The 17,249-nt window shown below is 53.2% G+C and overlaps 1 protein-coding gene across 4 annotated transcripts in view; it reads left to right on the top strand.

The window, feature by feature from the left end:
• Nucleotides 1-17,249, top strand: part of RPH3AL (rabphilin 3A like (without C2 domains)) — a 117,883-nt gene that overhangs the window by 24,757 nt on the left and 75,877 nt on the right. For all 4 annotated transcript variants that reach the window (XM_077749714.1, XM_077749711.1, XM_077749713.1 and 1 more), the window contains 3 exons: nucleotides 3,245-3,356; nucleotides 9,009-9,152; nucleotides 11,374-11,503. In XM_077749714.1, coding sequence (XP_077605840.1) covers nucleotides 3,280-3,356; nucleotides 9,009-9,152; nucleotides 11,374-11,503 — 351 coding nt within the window. In that variant the 5' untranslated portion in view covers nucleotides 3,245-3,279. The remainder of the gene's footprint in view (nucleotides 1-3,244; nucleotides 3,357-9,008; nucleotides 9,153-11,373; nucleotides 11,504-17,249) is intronic.

The raw sequence follows: 17,249 nt of genomic DNA, 5'->3' as shown, positions 1-17,249 counted from the left end.
CAGTGCTGGGCCTGCCATGGGGTCAGTTTAGGGCCTGGGGGTGCTCAGGTCTCTGCCAAGGTGGCCCACAGTGGAGAGCAGGTGTTTGGATGTGCTGCACGGGAGAGAGAGAGAGCACTGCAATCGGGTCGTGGCCTCGGTGTCTGTGTGGGTCTGTTAGCTACAGTCAGTCCGCTGCCCCCTGCTGGTCATCATAGAAATCGGTGACATTGGTCTGGAACAGTAGTTCTCAAACCACCATCCAGGGATCCCTGGGGTTCCCCAATACCTTTCAGGAAATCCACGAAGTCAAAACTGTTTTCTTAATAATATACTGGATCCTGTTCTCTCATAAATGTACAGACAATGAAAAGTTTATTAATATGGTTCCAGATGCCACATTCAAAACTAATCTTTAGGGAACTCCCATCTGTTTCCGGTACAGTATGAAAGAGCATCCACCGTTATCTGGGAAGACTGTTAAAGTACTCCTCCCGTGGGGCGCCTGGGTGGCTCAGTAGGTTGAGCATCCAACTCTTGGTCTCAGCTCAGGTATTGATCTCAGGGTTGTAAGTTCAAGCCCTACGTTGAGCTCTGCACTGGGCATGAAGCCTACTAAACAGGTAGGTAGGTAGATTAAAATATTCCTCCCTTTTCCACACGGAGTACATATCTGTGAGAGTCTGGATATCCTTCAGGTTTTAACAAAACCACATAATCTCAAGATTGAACAAAAAATATCAGATATGAACATGCAGCTGACTTTTGTTAAACCAAACATTACACAGATTATTTTTATTTAAAAAAAAAACCTCAACTTTTTTAATGTTTATTTTTGAGAGAGAGAGACAGATCACAAAGGGGAAAGGGGGAAGAGAGAGGGAGACACAGAATCCAAAACAGGCTCCAGGCCCCGAACTGCCAGCACAGAGCCTGATGCAGGGCTCAAACCCATGAACCACGAGACCGTGACCTGAGCTAAAGTCAAATGCTTGACCGACTGAGCCACCTAGGTGCCCCTAAAAACAAACATTTAAAACTAAATAAATAAAATATGTGAACATCTAATGGACTTATTGTTTTCTGATGAATTACAATTAAAAATTTTTTTAGTTCTAATTTCTAATGTGTTGAATATCAGTACATAAACTCCACATCATTTGCCATTGTCAAGAATGTTTCTATAACTGTTTAATGAGACACAGTTCTCATACCATAAAATTCACACTCTTGAAGGTTGTGATTCATTGGTTTTAGTTTACTCCCAAAGTTGTGCAGCCATCACCATGACCTAATTCCAGAATATTTCGTGACCCCAGAAAGAAACCCTGAACTCAGTAGCAGAAACTCCTCATTCCTTCTTCCGGCCACCCGCACTCCAGTCCCTGCCAGCTGTTAATCTACTCTCTGCTTCTCTGGGTTTGCCTGATCTGGACATTTCTCGTAAATGGAATCTTATGATATGTGGTCTTTACTGACTTGCCTTCTTTTTTTTTTTTTAATTTTTTTAAATGTTTTATTTATTTCTGAGAGAGAGAGAGAGAGACAGCTTGAGCAAGGGAGGGTCAGAGAGAGAGAGAGAGATACAGAATCAGAAGTAGGTTCCAGGCTCTGAGCTGGCTTTCAGCACAGAGCCTGACACAGGGCTTGAACCCACGAACTGTGAGATCATGACCTGAGCCGAAGTCGGACGCCCAACCGACTGAGCCACCCAGGCGCCCCGTGACTNAATTCCTAGCAGTGCTATTGCTGGGTCATCCGTGACTTGCCTTCTTAAACTTAGCATGATGCTTTCACGTTTCAGCCATGTTGTAGCCTATATCAGTCCTTCATTCTTTGATGGCAAAATAATCTTCCAGTGTGCATGGGTATGTCATGTTTTATCCATTATCAGTTGGGGGACAACTTAAACTGTTTCTACTTTTTGGCCGTTGTGAACAATGCTACTGTGAACATCCATGTACAAGGTTTTGTGTGGACATTATGTTTTCAGTTCTCTTGGGTATATACCTAGAAGGATTTTCTGGGTTACATGGTGACTGTGTTGAACATTTAAGGCACTGCTAGACTAATTTCCAGCCTCAGTAATTAAAAAAAAAATGCTTATTTATTTTGAGATAGAGCAAATGAGCATGAGTGGGGGAGGGGCAGAGAGTGAGGGAGAGGGAATCCCAAGCAGGCTCCTCTCTGTCAGCACAGAGCCCCACGTGGGACTCCGTCTCACGAACCATGAGATCATGACCTGAGCTGAGATCAAGAGTTAGACACCCAACCGACTGAGCCACCAAGGCATCCCCAACTTCAGTAATTGTTAAGAGTATGAAGGATTCCTGTGTTTGAGATCTGCTGGTCTAGATGGGATTAGACAAGGGAAGTGTGGATAACTCAGTGCAGCCCCTCATCTTTGCTCTGGGGTTTACTCCCTTTTATCTTCCCTCAACACACACACACACACACACACACGCACACACACACACGCACATACATTCACTCACTCCCTTCAGAACACATGAGCTCGATAATCCTCATGCTATTAATCAAGGAGTAGGTCATATCCTTGGTGGCGAGCAGAAAGGCAGCTAAGTTGGGCTGCACCAGTTAAACCCCCAGGAGCTCTGGAGCCGGGGTGCCTCCCCGCAGGATGCCCGAGGGTGCCGCTGTCATTGTAGTCCTGGTGGGCTGTGTCCCCTACAGTTGTGCAGGATGGCAGTCCCTGCCCTCCTCCCTGCTCTGGGGAGCACTGTGATGTCAGCAGAACATGTTGGGGAGCAGAGCCCGTGAAGGTGGCTAGCTCTTCGCTGCACCCACGGACCTGGGGCTGCCGTGGTGGGGCCCCCAGGTCTGGGGGTGGTGGAAGTCTTGCCTGGGCTATCTAGCTGTGTGGCCCCTCTGGCCCCGGCCCCTCCTGCTAGGCGCTGTGCTCAGTACAGTAGGGGCTGTACTTGGGAGGGGCGGGAGTCCGATGCCCTCAGGGCCTGCCGGCTAAGTTGAAGATTACTGGGACGTGCCTCTTCTTCCTTTTCTGCTTCTAACCCCGGATGTGCAGCCAGTCATGTCCAATCTTGTCACTTAGCACTGCAAGCCACCTATTTATCCCTCCCAGAATTATGGGAAAGAGGGACTGGTATTTAGCTGGAGGAGGGATTCTGTGGGTGAGGCATCAGCCGTGGCCTGTACGGGGACACAGTGGAAGTGTCAGTGCTTAGTGTGCCATCGCCTCCCCAGCTGCTGACGCGCTCTTTATCTTTCCCTCTTCTCACCTCAGACGTGACTCCCTGCCCTGGCTGGGCGCTCCAGGCCATGGCTGACACCATCTTCGGCAGCGGCAACGACCAGTGGGTTTGCCCCAACGACCGGCAGCTTGCCCTGCGAGCCAAGTGAGTCCCCCCAGTTCCCGCCAGGCCTTCCCTTCCCTCCCCGTCCCTGCTACCCTCCTTTTTTGGGCAAGGTTCGTTATCGGGGACCCAGAAAGAGAAGTTCGGAGACAAGTGCATGACTAAGGCCCACCAGGCTCTGAGCTGGGCACTTACCAGCCCTTCACTCATGTAACTGCCATGTCGGATTTACCCTCATTTCTTGGATGAGGAAAGCAAGACAGGGCTCCTTGCCCAAGGCACTTACCTTGTGAGCCTCAGGACTGGGACCCACACCCAGGCTCCCCTGACACCCATGCCTGTGTTCTGTCGCAGCAGGCTGGGGGTGGGGGCGTCAGGCTGCTTCTTCTGCCTTTTCTGTTAAGAATATAAATCCCCTGTCACTGAGCCTTCAGTCCCTGAGCCCCGGAGTCTGGGAGCCTTTGATATATGGATGCCCACTTCATGGCGATTGCCTGGCGCTGACAGTCAGGACACAGCTAAGGCTTGTCAAGTGAATGAAGAGCTGCCCCCCGCCCCGCCTCCCTGCCTAGGCGGAAACACACAGCTAGCCTCGAGGCATCCCCGGGCTCCTCCATGCCCTTGACAGGGCCCCTCTGGTGCCGGTTTGTCCCCTGAGAGCACTGGTTTTCCTGCTGCCCTCAGCCTGGTGAAGCCTCAGATCCAGTGAGACTGGGCCATCTCTCCCCGCTGTCCCCCCGTGGCTGGAGACCAGGGGCTCCCGGATGCCCGTCCTGCCTTCCAGTCTTCCCTATCCATCCAGGGACTTGGGGGTCCCTGGTGTCTGCTAAGCCCAGGAATGTCCCTTCGATCTGTCAAACCGTGTCAATTACGGGAGCCGGCATTTCCCCAATGGGACCAAGTTCAAGAAATTCACAATTAGATGCTACAGGCCTGCAGGAAGGCAGAGCGGAAACATCAAAGAGGGATAGAAAAATTAATCCGAAATGCCCGAGAAGAGCGGAGCCTTGCATGATTTGCAGGAATCTCTGTGCTGTAGTTAATTTGTCCCTCTCGCTGGGGTGGCTCAGCTCCTTTCAGCCCCGCACAGCCCCCCCGCCCGACACACACACAGGGGAGAGACCAGGGATGAAGCCCGCCCTGGCCCTCTGTGCTCTGACGCCAGGCGAGACGCCGTGTCCTCCCTGGCGGGATGCGAGGGGCTGCAGGGAGCAGCGCTTGTTCCAGGGCCTGCTGTGACCCCTGGTGACCCCTCCAGCACTTCTCTCAGTTCTCCCATCCCTGGTCTTGTGCTCAGCCGCGGCCAGAAGCTGTTGTAGCATCTTTTAGAAGAGCAAACGCTTTTATCCCCTCCCCAGGGTGTGCTGCCTTGTAATGCCAGGCTCCGTCAAGGAGAACGCCGCAAATCCTGCAACTGGGCGTTGTGCCCTGACGGTCTCTCTGGGAGGCCCAGGGAAGTTACCTCCCCAGGCATCAGCTCAGGTCTGCCCTCCGGCACCATCAGACGTTTTCTAACCCCCTACCAAGTGCTGGGCACTGGTTGCACAGCAGTAAACAAGACCAGTGTGCTCCTTGGTCTTAAAGCACTGATATGGAGAGGTGAACATTATACGTGAAATTACCCATGTGTAGCTACTTTGACCATAGAAACAGGTAGTGGGGTGAAGAAGGCAGGTGCTAACTGAATCCAGGGATTCAAAGAGGCTTCCCTGAGAATGTGATGTTTAATTTGAGTCCTAGAGGAGGGGTACATGTTAAATGGAAATGGGGGAAGGAGCTTCTAGGCAGAAGGAACAGCATGTGCAAAGGCCCTGAGGTAGAAGGAATATGCCATGTAAAGGGCCTGACAGGAGGCCACTGTGGTTTGAATGCAGAGTGAGGTAGTGAAGGGTGCAAAGAAGTTGGGGAAGTGGGCAGGGGCCAGATGGGGCAGGGCTGGCCCTCCAGACTCACGTGCTGGAGGGGGAGACAGAGGGTCTCCCACCTGGCCTTGAGGTAATGTTTAAGCCCCATGATGAAGCTATGCCTGGGCCTTCTGGGAACTCTGAGAATGGACTCTTAACCCACCTTGGAGGGAATCTTCACCAGGAATCTACAAGAAGCCTTGGGGCACCTGAGTGATTCAGTCGGTTATGTGTCCAACCTCAGCTCAGGTCATGATTTCATGGTTCGTGAGTTTGAGCCCCACGTCAGGCTCTGCTGTCAGCATGGAGCCCACCTTGGATCCTCTGTCCCCCGCCTGCTCTCTGCCCTTCCCCTGCTTTCTTTCTCAAAAATAAACAAACATTTAAAAATAAAACATAAAAGAAGTCTTAAAAAAGCATAGCAGTGACCCGGTAGAAAGGGGCTTAGGGAGGAGGCAGGCACTGCGGGCGGAGGGCACAGCACGAGCACAGGCCTGGAGACCGTGTGCAGCCCAGAGCACAAGGAACTAGGAGCACGTGTTGGTGCGCCGTGTGAGCCCAGGCGGCCGAGGGAGGAGGGCGCCGCGTGGGGGGGACGTACGGATGGGTGCTGGCCGCCACTGTGGCCTTCCTCGGGGCTCACGGCCATGCCTGCATCTGGCAGCCACGAGCTGGCCACCTTTGCCAGTGTGGAAGGGCATTCTGGGGAACAGGAGACTCAGTGCAGCCAAGGCTGTAGGCACGAGCTGCAGCCCATCTGGACGGAGCAGTGGGCCCGGGGAGGAGGTTGAAGGAAAGGACAGCACGTCAGGGCTTGGTAGGTGACCAGATGGAGGCAGAAACAGAGGCTTGGAGGATGCCCCAGGGAAGCCTGGCAGGGGCTGTCAGCTGCGGCTGTCTGCAGGCTCCTCGGACCTGGAGGCTGGCCAACCTCTGATTGCCTTTATTGTTTATTCGATTATGATTATGATTTTAATGTGTATGTATTTATTGTAAGAGAGAGTGTGTGTACAAGTGGGGGAGGGGCAGAGAGAGAGGAAGAGAGAGAGAATCCCAAGCAGGCTCCATGCTGCCGGTCCGGAGCCTGACATGGGGCCTGAACTCACAAACCGTGAGATCGTGACCTGAGCCGAAATCAAGAGTTGGAGGCTTAAACGACCGAGCCCTGACTTCCCTTCAGAAAGCCACGTAACTGCACTCGGTCTCTTTTCTGCACTGAGAAATGGGGAGGCCTGCTTGCAGCATGACCTGCTTACAGCCCGGGGCTGCTGGGTAGGAGTGACACCCTCCAGGATGGATGGGGGTGCTGGTGCTGTGCCCTCCCGTTTCGGTGTTCCCTGGCCTTTCTTTTTCCCATGCAGGGGGAGGCCCCAGCTTGGGGACCCTGTTTTTCAGGTCTCCTCCCAGGGCCCAGGGGGTCACACACAGAGGGTGTCCTGGCCAGTCACTGACTGAGTCCTTGAAATGCTCAGGTGAGGAAAACCTGCACGTTGGGATGAGAGTGTCGCTTTTCAGGGCCCGAGTCTGCCTGGTGGACAGAGGAGGGGTGGGCGCGTGCCCCTCCCCGCTCCAAGGACTGGTCTCCCTTCCTCTGTCCCCCAGTCCTGCCCCTTTCCCGCTGTTTGCTTCCCCCAGCCCTGCGAGTACGGCTTGAGAAAGTGTCAGTCTAGGGCAGTGCTATTTGTTTTTGTTTTTTTTTTTATGTTTTATTTATTTCTGAGAGAGAGAGAGAGAGACAGCGTGAGCAGGGGAAGGTAAGAGACAGAGGGAGACACAGAATCTGAAGCAGGCTCCAGGCTCTGAGCTGCCTGTCAGCACAGAGCCCGACATGGGGCTCAAACCCACGAACTGTGAGATCATGATCTGAGCTGAAGTCGACTGCGCCACCCAGGCACCCCGAGGGTAGTGCTTCTTGAATCGGAGACATAAGCTGTCTAGAAGTCTGGAGCCCCTCCGTGCAGCACGTTATTTCACGTCTTCATGCCTGTGCATGCACAGTTTCCTCTGCCTGAATGCCATCCCCCTCCTTCCGTTTGGGGAAGCGCCCGTTCATCCTGCAAAACCCCCCACAAGCACAGCCTCTGGTCACGCCATTCCTGATGGTCCCACCCGTGGTAATTACGGTAATCATCGTTAACCACCACTGATTAAGCAATTGGGCATCTGCCGTATGCAGAGCGCCCTGTCTACCCTGCCTCATTTAATCCGCATGGCACCCCTTCAAGAGGCAGATCGGGAGATCCGGGATAAACGGCTGCCCGCATTCTCACAGCTGGGAAGGGAGGGAGCCATCAGGTAAGACCGGCAGACGCCAGCCCGAGTCCTTCACCTTAACTTCTCTGCAAGTGCTCCACTTACAGACAAAGGACGTGCTCTTTCGCTCTCCTGACATTCACAGTGTCGACCGTACAGGAACTGTTTGTTGAAGCAGCCTGGGCAGGGCGGTGGTACGAGAGCACCGGGGACCACCTTGTGTCAGGGGGCCACAGGCAGGTGTCTACGTCCCCGCCCCCCTGCTCTGGGTCCTGAATCGAAGACTCTTGCCCACGGTCACTTCTTTTTTTAAGTTAGTTTGTTTTGAGAGAGAGTATAGAGGAGGGACAGAGAGAGAGGGAGAGAGAGAAGCAGAGTTGGGGAAGGGCAGAGAGAAGAGGCAGAAGGAGAATCCCTAGCAGGCTCTGCATCGCCAGTGCAGAGCCCTATGCGGGACGCAAACCCATGAATTATAAGATCATGACCTGAGCTGAAACCAAGAGTCGGACGCTTAACCGACTGAGCCATCCAGGTGCTCCTGCTGCCACTTCTTTAGGGAAGCCCTTCCAGAACATACCCCCCACTAGGTTAGTTCTCTTATTTATACATCCTCCTAATGCCTGCCTACATGTCCCAGCCAGCGGCACTTCCCCATCGCCTGACGAGCGTGGCCTCAGTGGACACCCAATAAGTATGTGTTGAATGAATAGCTCTTCTCATTTTTCATTAAGAAACTGCTGGTGTAATTGATTGGGCATCTGTGTCCCCCAGCGTATCACAGTCTTCGAGGTGGTGACTTTGCCATCTCGGCCATCTCTGTGTGTTGCCAGCACTTGGCTCAGAATGTCTCCAAGAAGCTGGGAGCCTGGGCGGAGACCTGGGGCTTGGTCTGCTGCTGCCACTCCCTTGCCATCTAGAAAAATGGGAAGTGGGTGAGTTCTTGCCATCGGCCCCTAGTCGCAGCTCAGGAGGCGGCACTCTTGCAGCCCAGGGCCGTGGAGACTGCAGGGAGGATGGGGAGGAGGGCCCAGCCGTGCCGCAGCCCTGCCCACCACCCGGCCTGCCCTCACCACCTCTCCTCGTGCACGGCTGTGTTGCCCTCCTACCCTTGAACCCTCTAGTTCTCAAACTGCTGTGCGCATCTCCTTTTATCTTCAGGGTTTGTTTTTAACCTGATTGCCATTCTTTCCTACCCCGTGGTCAAGTTCCATTTCACTTATACGCCTCAGATCTCAGTCTTGATGATCTTCCGTGCTCCTCCCTCATGTGCTGTGGCCGTGGCCTTCTCCACGTGTGGAGGCCTCACTCCATGCTCCTGCCTCCCGCGGTGCTGAGGCAGCACTGCTGTCTGCGGGACCCAGTGGCTGGCGGGTGTCAGAGCCAGCTTTCGCAGCGTCTGCCCTGTTCCCTGAACCCCTCCTCCTGACCCACAGCTCCCGGGCTGTCCCCGGACTGTTCCCGGGGGGCTTCATGATCTGGCAGGGCGGCCTGAGTTTGCACCGTGGTGGCCTCAAGGCGGGCCGTGTTCTCTCTGCAGGCTGCAGACGGGCTGGTCTGTGCACACCTATCAGACAGAGAAGCAGAGGAAGAGCCAGTGCCTCAGCCCCGCCGAGGTGGAGGCCATCCTGCAGGTGATCCAGCGAGCAGAACGGCTGGACATCCTGGAGCAGCAGAGAATTGGGTAAGGCGGCTTCTGAGCTGGGGCGGGAGCAGGGTCCGGGAGAAGAAAGCGGGCATGTAGCGTCAGATCAGCACCCTGGGGCTCCGTGCTGGCTTTCACCACAGGGTGCAGATGCATAGCCCAGCACAGCCTCAGAGCACCCCTCTGTAGGAAGTGGAGAGAGCGGGCTCCTGTGTGGGCCCTAGGCTGGCGGGGCTGGAGTGAGGGTGGTGAAATGCACTGGGGGCCGCTCAGCTCGGCACACGGGACGGTCCGCTGCGGTTCCGCCAGGAGCGGGGTTTAAGTTGAGGCCGAGCCTGGACCGTCCTGTCCCAACCAGGACTCCAGGAGGAGACGCTCTCCGGCTTGTTCTGAGCTCTCCTTCTGGCCTCCAGCATCCAGAGCTGACTTCCGTGCGGCCTTCAAACCACTTTGTTGTGTCTGTTTTTGTTTGTTTTAATTACGAAAGCAATTCATATTTCCTAGAAAACTGGAAAAACGCAGAAAAGCACAAGTAGGAAAACACAAATGCAGTGCATTGCACCGGGGCAGGAAGTAATTTGATTCTGATCTCCTTGTTCTTTTTCCATTTATTTTTTTCTATTAAATATATGATTATTTTTTTAAGTTTATTAAAAAAAATTTTCTTTTTTTGGGGCGCCTGGGTGGCTTAGTCGGTTAAGCGTCCGACTTTTGCTTAGGTCATGATCTCGCGGTTCGTGGGTTCGAGCCCCGTGTCGGGCTCTGTGCTGACTGCCAGCTCGGAGCCTGGAGCCTGTTTCAGTCTGTGACTCCCTCTCTCTCTGACCCTCCCCTCCTCCACCCGTCTCCCTCTCTCTNGCTCTGTGCTGACTGCCAGCTCAGAGCCTGGAGCCTGTTTCAGTCTGTGACTCCCTCTCTCTCTGACCCTCCCCTGCTCACGCTGTCTCTCTCTCTCTCTCTCCTAGAAATAAATAAAACATTTAAAAAAAATTTTCTTTTCATGTTTATTTTTGAGAGAGAGAGAGAGAGAAAGACAGAGCGTGAGCAGGGGAGGGGCAGAGAGAGAGAGACACACAGAGTGTCCCCTGGGTACTGGAGATATTGTGGCCAACAAGACAGAAGTGGCCCCCAGCTTCACGAGGGTTGTAGTGTCGCCATGAAAGGGGGGAGTCCCAGTGGGCTGGGCGGCCTGGTACCCCGAGGAGAGTGGTCACCTATCCCAGGCTTAGCAGGGCTCAGGGCAGGCACACTCAGCATCAGAGGTTCAGGGAGGAGCACTTTCTCTTTCTTCCTCCAGCTTCTCCACGCACACGCTTGCTCCAACTAGATCCTCCACATCGTCCCGGGTCTCCCTCTTACCTCCTCGCGCCCCTTTCTGGCGATGCCACCCCAGTCTCCCCGGCTTGGACCCCCTTCACGGGACCTCCCACCGCCTCCTGCTGGCTTCCTCACCTACACTCCCCCCCACCAGCCCCCCATAGTCCTGACTCTCCACCCGCAGCTGGAGTGAGCTTTTAAAAATGTCACTTGGATCAAATCACCCATCTCCTTAAAACTCTTCCGTGGCTTCATGTTGATCTTAGAATAGAACCCAAACTCCATTTTGTGACCTTACAAAACCGTCGTAAGCTGTCCCCTCTCGCCCCTCCAGCTCCCTTTATCCCAGCCTCCTGCTGGCTCACAGGGAGGGGTCCCACGGCCACCCTGCTGCTCTAACGCTGCTCTAACGTGCCAAGGCCTTTGTCTCTGCCCTCCCTGGTCCCTCCTCCTAGAGTGCCCCTCCCCAGCTCCGTACCGGTTTGGCCTTGTCAGTTCATGCGTTCTCCCTTCCTTCTCCCAGAGGCCTCCACTGATCACCATCAGGCGTGGCTGGGCACGCAGTCCCCCCTCAGTCTTCTCCCCACACACTTACCTGATTTCATCGCACTCCCTCTGTCTGAAGTCAGTTTGCATGTTGAGTCGGTTATGGACTCTCTCCCTTTGTCGAACGTAAGTTCTGTGAGAGCAGGACCGTGTCTGTCTCTGGCTTGTTTGCTCCAGCACCCCAGTGCCTGGCACGTCACAGGTCCTCAAGGCTGGGGAGCAAATGGATGATTAGAAAGTAGCCTGGGAAAGGGCCGGGGTAGGGAACAGTACCCCAGCTGAGGGACCAGCACAGGGGCAGGGCACAGTGCTGGGGCCCCATGGCAGCCATACATGGACAGTGGGCAGGTTGGAGACAGGAAGCACATTCCCTCTGACTCGGTGTCCTGTGCTGCAGGCGGCTGGTGGAGCGGCTGGAGACCATGAGGCGGAACGTGATGGGGAACGGCCTCTCCCAGTGTCTGCTCTGTGGGGAGGTGCTGGGCTTCCTGGGCAGCTCCTCGGTGTTCTGCAAAGACTGCAGGAAGGTAAGGCCCGCTCTGCGGCTCTGCGCCCTGGATCCCAGGAGTGTGTACTGTACGTGTCTGGGTCCGCGCATGCATGTGTGCGCACGTGATATTCTGTGCTTCTTGGCAAGAAGAACTGAGGCCTTAAGTTGAATGGTGTGGCTTCTAGGGTCAACTCTGGGGAGCGGACCCCTGGGTTTCATAGGCCCAAGTATGAATTCAGTTCTTCCACTAACTGGATTACTCCAGAAAACTTGTTTGATGTGTTGAGTCTCATCTTCCTCATCTGTAAAATAGGGATAATGATAATATGTACCCTAGAAAGTTGTGAGGATTAATTATTACATGCAAAGTTCTTAAAAACCTTATTTGGCACATAAGTAAGTATTCAGTAAATTTTATTATTTATTTATTTAATTATCATTAAATAAATAAAATTCTCCTCAGGGTCAAAAATATGCTGGATTATACTTATTCTGTTGGCCTACTCTCAATCCCTGGCCCCTTAAATGAGAATGATTTTTGCTGCAAAGTCAAATGGCTTTTTCCCTTATCTTATACTCCACAGATTATTCTAAATTGTGCCACATATTAAATTGTTTCATACTGAGTCCAGGACTTATTTCTTTTATTTTTTTAATTTGCTTAATGTTTATTTTTGAGAGAGATACACACACAAACAGAGTGTGAATAGGGGAGGGGCAAAGAGAGGGAGACACAGAATCTGAAGCAGGCACTAGTCTCTGAGCTATGAGCACAGAGCCCGATGGGGGTCTTGAACTAATGAACTGTGAGGTCATGACCTGAGCTGAAGTCGGATGTTTAACCAACTGAGCCACCCAGGCGCTTTGAGTCCAGGACTTCTTAAAGTAACTGTTTGTTTTTCCTGGAGTTTCTAATTGCCTTTATTTTCTTATGGACCCAAGAATAATGTGCCTTCCAGTCCTCAGGATTATTTAGCATCTCAATTTCACTCTCTACGGCATGGAGTCTACATTCTTTTTCCTTCTAGACACTTAGCTTAACCCCAGCCTAGACTAGTTGCTGCATAGCCGTCATCATGGAACTTCCCTTGACTGTCCTCCTAGGTTAGAGTCACTGTTCCCAATTTACCATATCTCCCTCTTTCTTTTGTTCTTCACCCTAGTTTCACTGGTTCTCACCTTCCATGTGTTTTAAGCCTAGAGTTATTTTGGTCAACAAGACAGAGATAGAAACTTCTCTTGAGATTACATTGGGTAAGGGAACCAAAAGCAAATAATGATCCAATAAATAGGAATATTTCAGGACGTAATATATTCTTGGAAGTAATAACAGCGGATAGAAGATTGGGGATGGGGTAGGGTGGGGTGGTTAGAGCTGAGAGGACTGTAGAGTATAGAGAAGTCAAAGAAGTAAACATGGACTTGGCCACACGGAGGCCATTGGTAGCCTTGTGATCATTTTGAGTTGGCATTCAAAAGCTGTATGAGAGAACCAAGATGCAAAAAGGTCAGTATACCAAACTAATAAGTGGAAAAGCCCAGGATTTCAGTTAAAGTCCTTTTTTCCCCTGTCTGTGACATGTGGTGAACTGGGCTAAGGAGTGTGAAGTCACTGGTGAAGGGTCCCAACAGCAGTGGAGATGTGGCAGGGCAGGGGTGGGGACTTGTGTGTCAGCTCCCCCTTAAGTCCTTCATGCCCCTGGACCAGATACCAAACAGATAGTAGGCAGGGGGACTCAGAATGTCTTGTTCCCAGCCCTTGGGCAGGTTCGGTTCTATTTTGTGACTTCTGCCTGGGACAACAGGGCCCAGCAGCCTATTTCCTCTTTCTGCCTCTCAACGCCCACAACTGCTACAAATGTTCAGGTTTGCAGGACCATGATGAGGGGACAGAGCCTTGTCTCTTCCCCTGGAAAGGTCCAGAACCTTTGTTCTAGAGGCAGGCTGCTGCCCTGACCACTGAAGAGTCCTCGGAGAGCCATTTTCTGGGCATCGGTGGCAGCCCCAGGGAATGATCTCAGCTGTGTGGGGGCGGACAGGGTAAAAACCGTTCTTCCAGATGCTCTTGACACCTCCCTGCCCCGTGGTATCCTGGAGCACTGGGCCATTCCAGAGGACATTTCCATTTGAAATTGTTACTTGGCAGCAGGCTGAGGACCTGGTTTTGGCTTGGATGGTGAGGCAGGGAGGCCTTTGAGTTTCTGAGGGAAGTTGTTCCTGGGTAGAAGTGGAGGAGAGGGTGCTAGCTGGGACCACAGACGAATGATGGGCATTTGGAGGTTTTCTTCATCCATCCTTGAGAAGATTGTGTCACTCATTCATTCTCTGATTCATTCATTCTGCAAATAGTAGCGCATCTGCTACTGCAGGCCGTATTCTAGGTGCTGGCAGTACCATGAACGAGAAAGACAAAACCCTTCCTCTCGTGGAGACTTTTTTCCAGGGGTGGGAGAAGAGAGACAACAAACAAACATGCCATGATTTAGAGCAGGGTCTTGTGGGAGAGTGTGACCATGAGGGCCTCTCTGAGCTCAGAGCTGAAGGAGCCAGCCCTGGGGAGACCTGGTGGGAAAGTGTTCCAGGCAGAGGGAGCAGCAAGCATGAAGTTCCTGAGGCAGAAACCAACTGGGGCATGTTCGGGGAACCGACAAAGGCATCTGGGTCAGAGACTCAGAGATGGGCGTGCCGATTGTGCAGGAGCTTCGAAAGTCAAGGTCAGGAGTTGAGATTTGATTCTAAGTTTAATAGGATACCAGTGGAGTGTTTGAAGCAAGGGTGTGATGTGATCAGATTTGTCTTCGTACATGATTAGCCTAGCTGCTGTCTGGTGAGTGGATTGCAAGGGGACATAAAGTGACAGTGGGAGGTCGGTTAGGCACTGCCTGTCATTAGGGATGAGACAGTGGGGTTGGAGACAGGCAGCACAGCCTGGGGGCCACATCTTTTCACTGTATCTAAGCAGGTGGGCACCATTACAGGGGGTGCTCGAGGATCCCAGGAGGGAAAGTGGGTCCTAGGCTGCAGATGGACCGGAGCAGGGTGCCCTGTGTGATAAGGGGGTGGCGGTCCTTTGGGGCTTGCCAGTGAGTGCCGTTCCCATGCACACAGGCGTGGGTTGTCATCTCCACTCGGCCACAGCACCGGGACCTCGTACAAGGTGTCTAGCGCTTAACTTCTGGGCTTCTGTTTCTTCATCTGTAAATGGGGTAACAAAGCTTCTTACGTCATCATCGGGTGGGGGTGAGGAGGAGGTGAGCTAAGGCAGGGGAAGCCCTTTAGCAGAGTGCAGGGCCCATTTCAAAGACCCAGTAAAGGATACCTGTTGCTGTTATTATTAATCCACTTCGAGGTCCTAGCTGTTCAGACCCAGGATGGAGCTGACCTTCCGTGTATGTCAGATAGATTTAGTGACATGCCATGTCTTAGCTCAGGCTGCCATAACCAGATGCCCCAGACTGGGCAGCTGCAGTAACAGAAGTTTGCTTCTCACAGTTCTGGGGGCTGGAAGTCCAAGATCAAGGTGCCGGCTGATTCACTTTCTAATACAAACTCTCTTCCTGACTCGAACACTCCCGGCTTCTCACTGGGTCCTCATTTGGCAGAGAGCGAGCTCTGGCCACTCTCTTCTGATAAGGACACCAATCCTTCTGGATCGGGGCTCCACTGTTATGACCTCTTATAACTTTAACTGCCTCCTAAAGACCCCTTGTCTCCAGGACAGTCATGTTGGGGGTTAGGGCTTCAATATTCGAATTATGAGGGGATACAATCCAGTTCATAGTACCCCACATTTTCCTTATTAGATACTCATGTTTTCTTGAACTTAAAATTGTAGTTCACACAATTACTCATATAGTTTTGATCATTGACATAAAAGTTTCCAGATGTCTCTGTAGCTCTTCAGCATCGGATGTCCCGTGCGGCAGGGAGATTCCCGGGTTTCTGTCCCGTACCTCATGTGAACGTTAACACTCAACCACTTAACGCAACTGTTGTGGGCAAATTCTGGGTTGGGGGTCCCAAAAGGAGAGGTGTCTAGAAGAGTCACTTCCCTCAGGTCCTGACAGTCAAGGTGGGCAGACTGTATCATCTAGAGTGATGCTCAGCACGGCTGGACCGGAGTTCCAGGATGAGCAGTCAGGAGGTCTGCCTGTAGGAGCTGGCTCCTGAAGGCTGAGAGCAGAGCGAAGGGCAATCTGAGGAGGGGAGAACAGCACAGTGGAGGCACATAGCTGGAAACAGGCAGTGCAAGGACTTGATAAGGATGCAGGCCCCGAGGACAAGGAGAAGTGGGCTGAAAGAATGAAGGACACAGAAGGCATCCACAGAAGACTGGGGAACGGGAGCCTTGGGGGAGGGACAGGACAAGGTCGTGGGGACTGCAAGACATGGGGCAGGGCTGAGATCTTTGGGAAAGAGATGGGGCTCCTTAGAAGGAAGAGCTGTGTTAAGGACCAAGCTGCATTTGAGCAGAGTGGGCTGGTCTATATGGCCCTGGGTCCCCGGGAAATGGTCGCAGAGGTGCAGACGCCCTGCCAGGATGGGGCCATCATGCCAGGTGGTGGTCACTTAGGAGCCGAGTCCCAGGAGAATCAGGGGTGGGGTTCAGACTTAACCTTAGAGCCCCTGCTCTAGTTGAAGCTTTGCAGGGGCTCCACAGTGTCTGGGAGGAGAGGGACAGTGTCCTCCATGCACTTATCCATCAAGTATTTATTGTAGGTCTGTGCGTGCAGGCACTGGGGATACAGTGTAGAGACACACAGATCCTGCCCTCTTGGAGGGGGTGTTAAATGATTATGGGGGGTTGGGATTACTGAGGCAGCCCTGGGGGCCGAGAGAGCTCTCACAGGCACTGGACCTATGAGGGGCCTCAGGAGCCCTCCACTCTGGGCTCACCAACTTCTAGGGAGCGTCCCCTGTTTATTTGCATGTCCACTGGCCGCCTCCTCACATTTTGCCTGCGGCCCTGGGTGCTGGGAGGTGTGCGGGCATGAGTAGGCTGCTGGGCGGGGAGACCTCTGACTCGGGGTGTTCTGATTGTTCTGATCCGAGCCTGGGGGCCAGATGCTCAGGCGCTCCCGGCCGCAGGGAGCTGTCGCCAGCAAGAGCCCTGGCGCATTCAGCAGTCACAAGCTAATGAGTGTGCTGGTAGAGCTCATGGCGGTCCTTGGTGCAGCGTCCCCTCCGTAATTGGGTCTGCACGCCCAGGCTGCCAGTCCTCATTACCCGAGGGCTGTGGCGGGAAGGGAGAGGGACTGGCTGCTTAATTAGAGAGGCCTGGCGCTTCTGATTGCTCAGGCGCTGAGTCAGCCGGCTTTCGGTTCGATTGAGAGTCTTCACCCAAGGGGGGAGGGGGGGAACCGGGCTGCAGGAAAACCCACGTGAGCCCAGGATGGCGTTGTCACCATGCAGGGGAGCAGTCGATTTTTCTGGTCTCAGCCAAAATGTGGGTGAAACAGAGGTCTCCGTAATGTGTGCCGAGTCCCTGTGAAAGAGGGACTCTTTCTGCTCTGCTTAAAGCCTGTAGGGAAAGTCCAGCTCCTTGTGGGGTCAGGCGTCCTGCCCAGGATAGGGAAGCCCGGCAGGAAGGGGCCACACCCCTGCTCAGGGCTCTGAGGCAGTGACCCCCCCACTAATCCCCATGACCTCATCTAACCCTAATCACCTCCCAAAGAACCCCCCTCCAGACACCATCACCGTGGGGGTTAGGACAGTACACATGAATTTTGAGGGGACGCATTCAGCCCCTAGAACCTACTGAACTGAAACCCTTGGGGTGGGGG

The sequence above is a fragment of the Crocuta crocuta genome, unplaced genomic scaffold (genome assembly GCF_008692635.1).
Source record: "Crocuta crocuta isolate KB4526 unplaced genomic scaffold, BGI_CrCroc_1.0 scaffold149, whole genome shotgun sequence".
In the NCBI taxonomy this organism is placed as follows: domain Eukaryota; kingdom Metazoa; phylum Chordata; class Mammalia; order Carnivora; family Hyaenidae; genus Crocuta; species Crocuta crocuta.
Note: the sequence above shows the minus strand (reverse complement) of the source record. Positions and strands in the feature narration are given on the sequence as shown.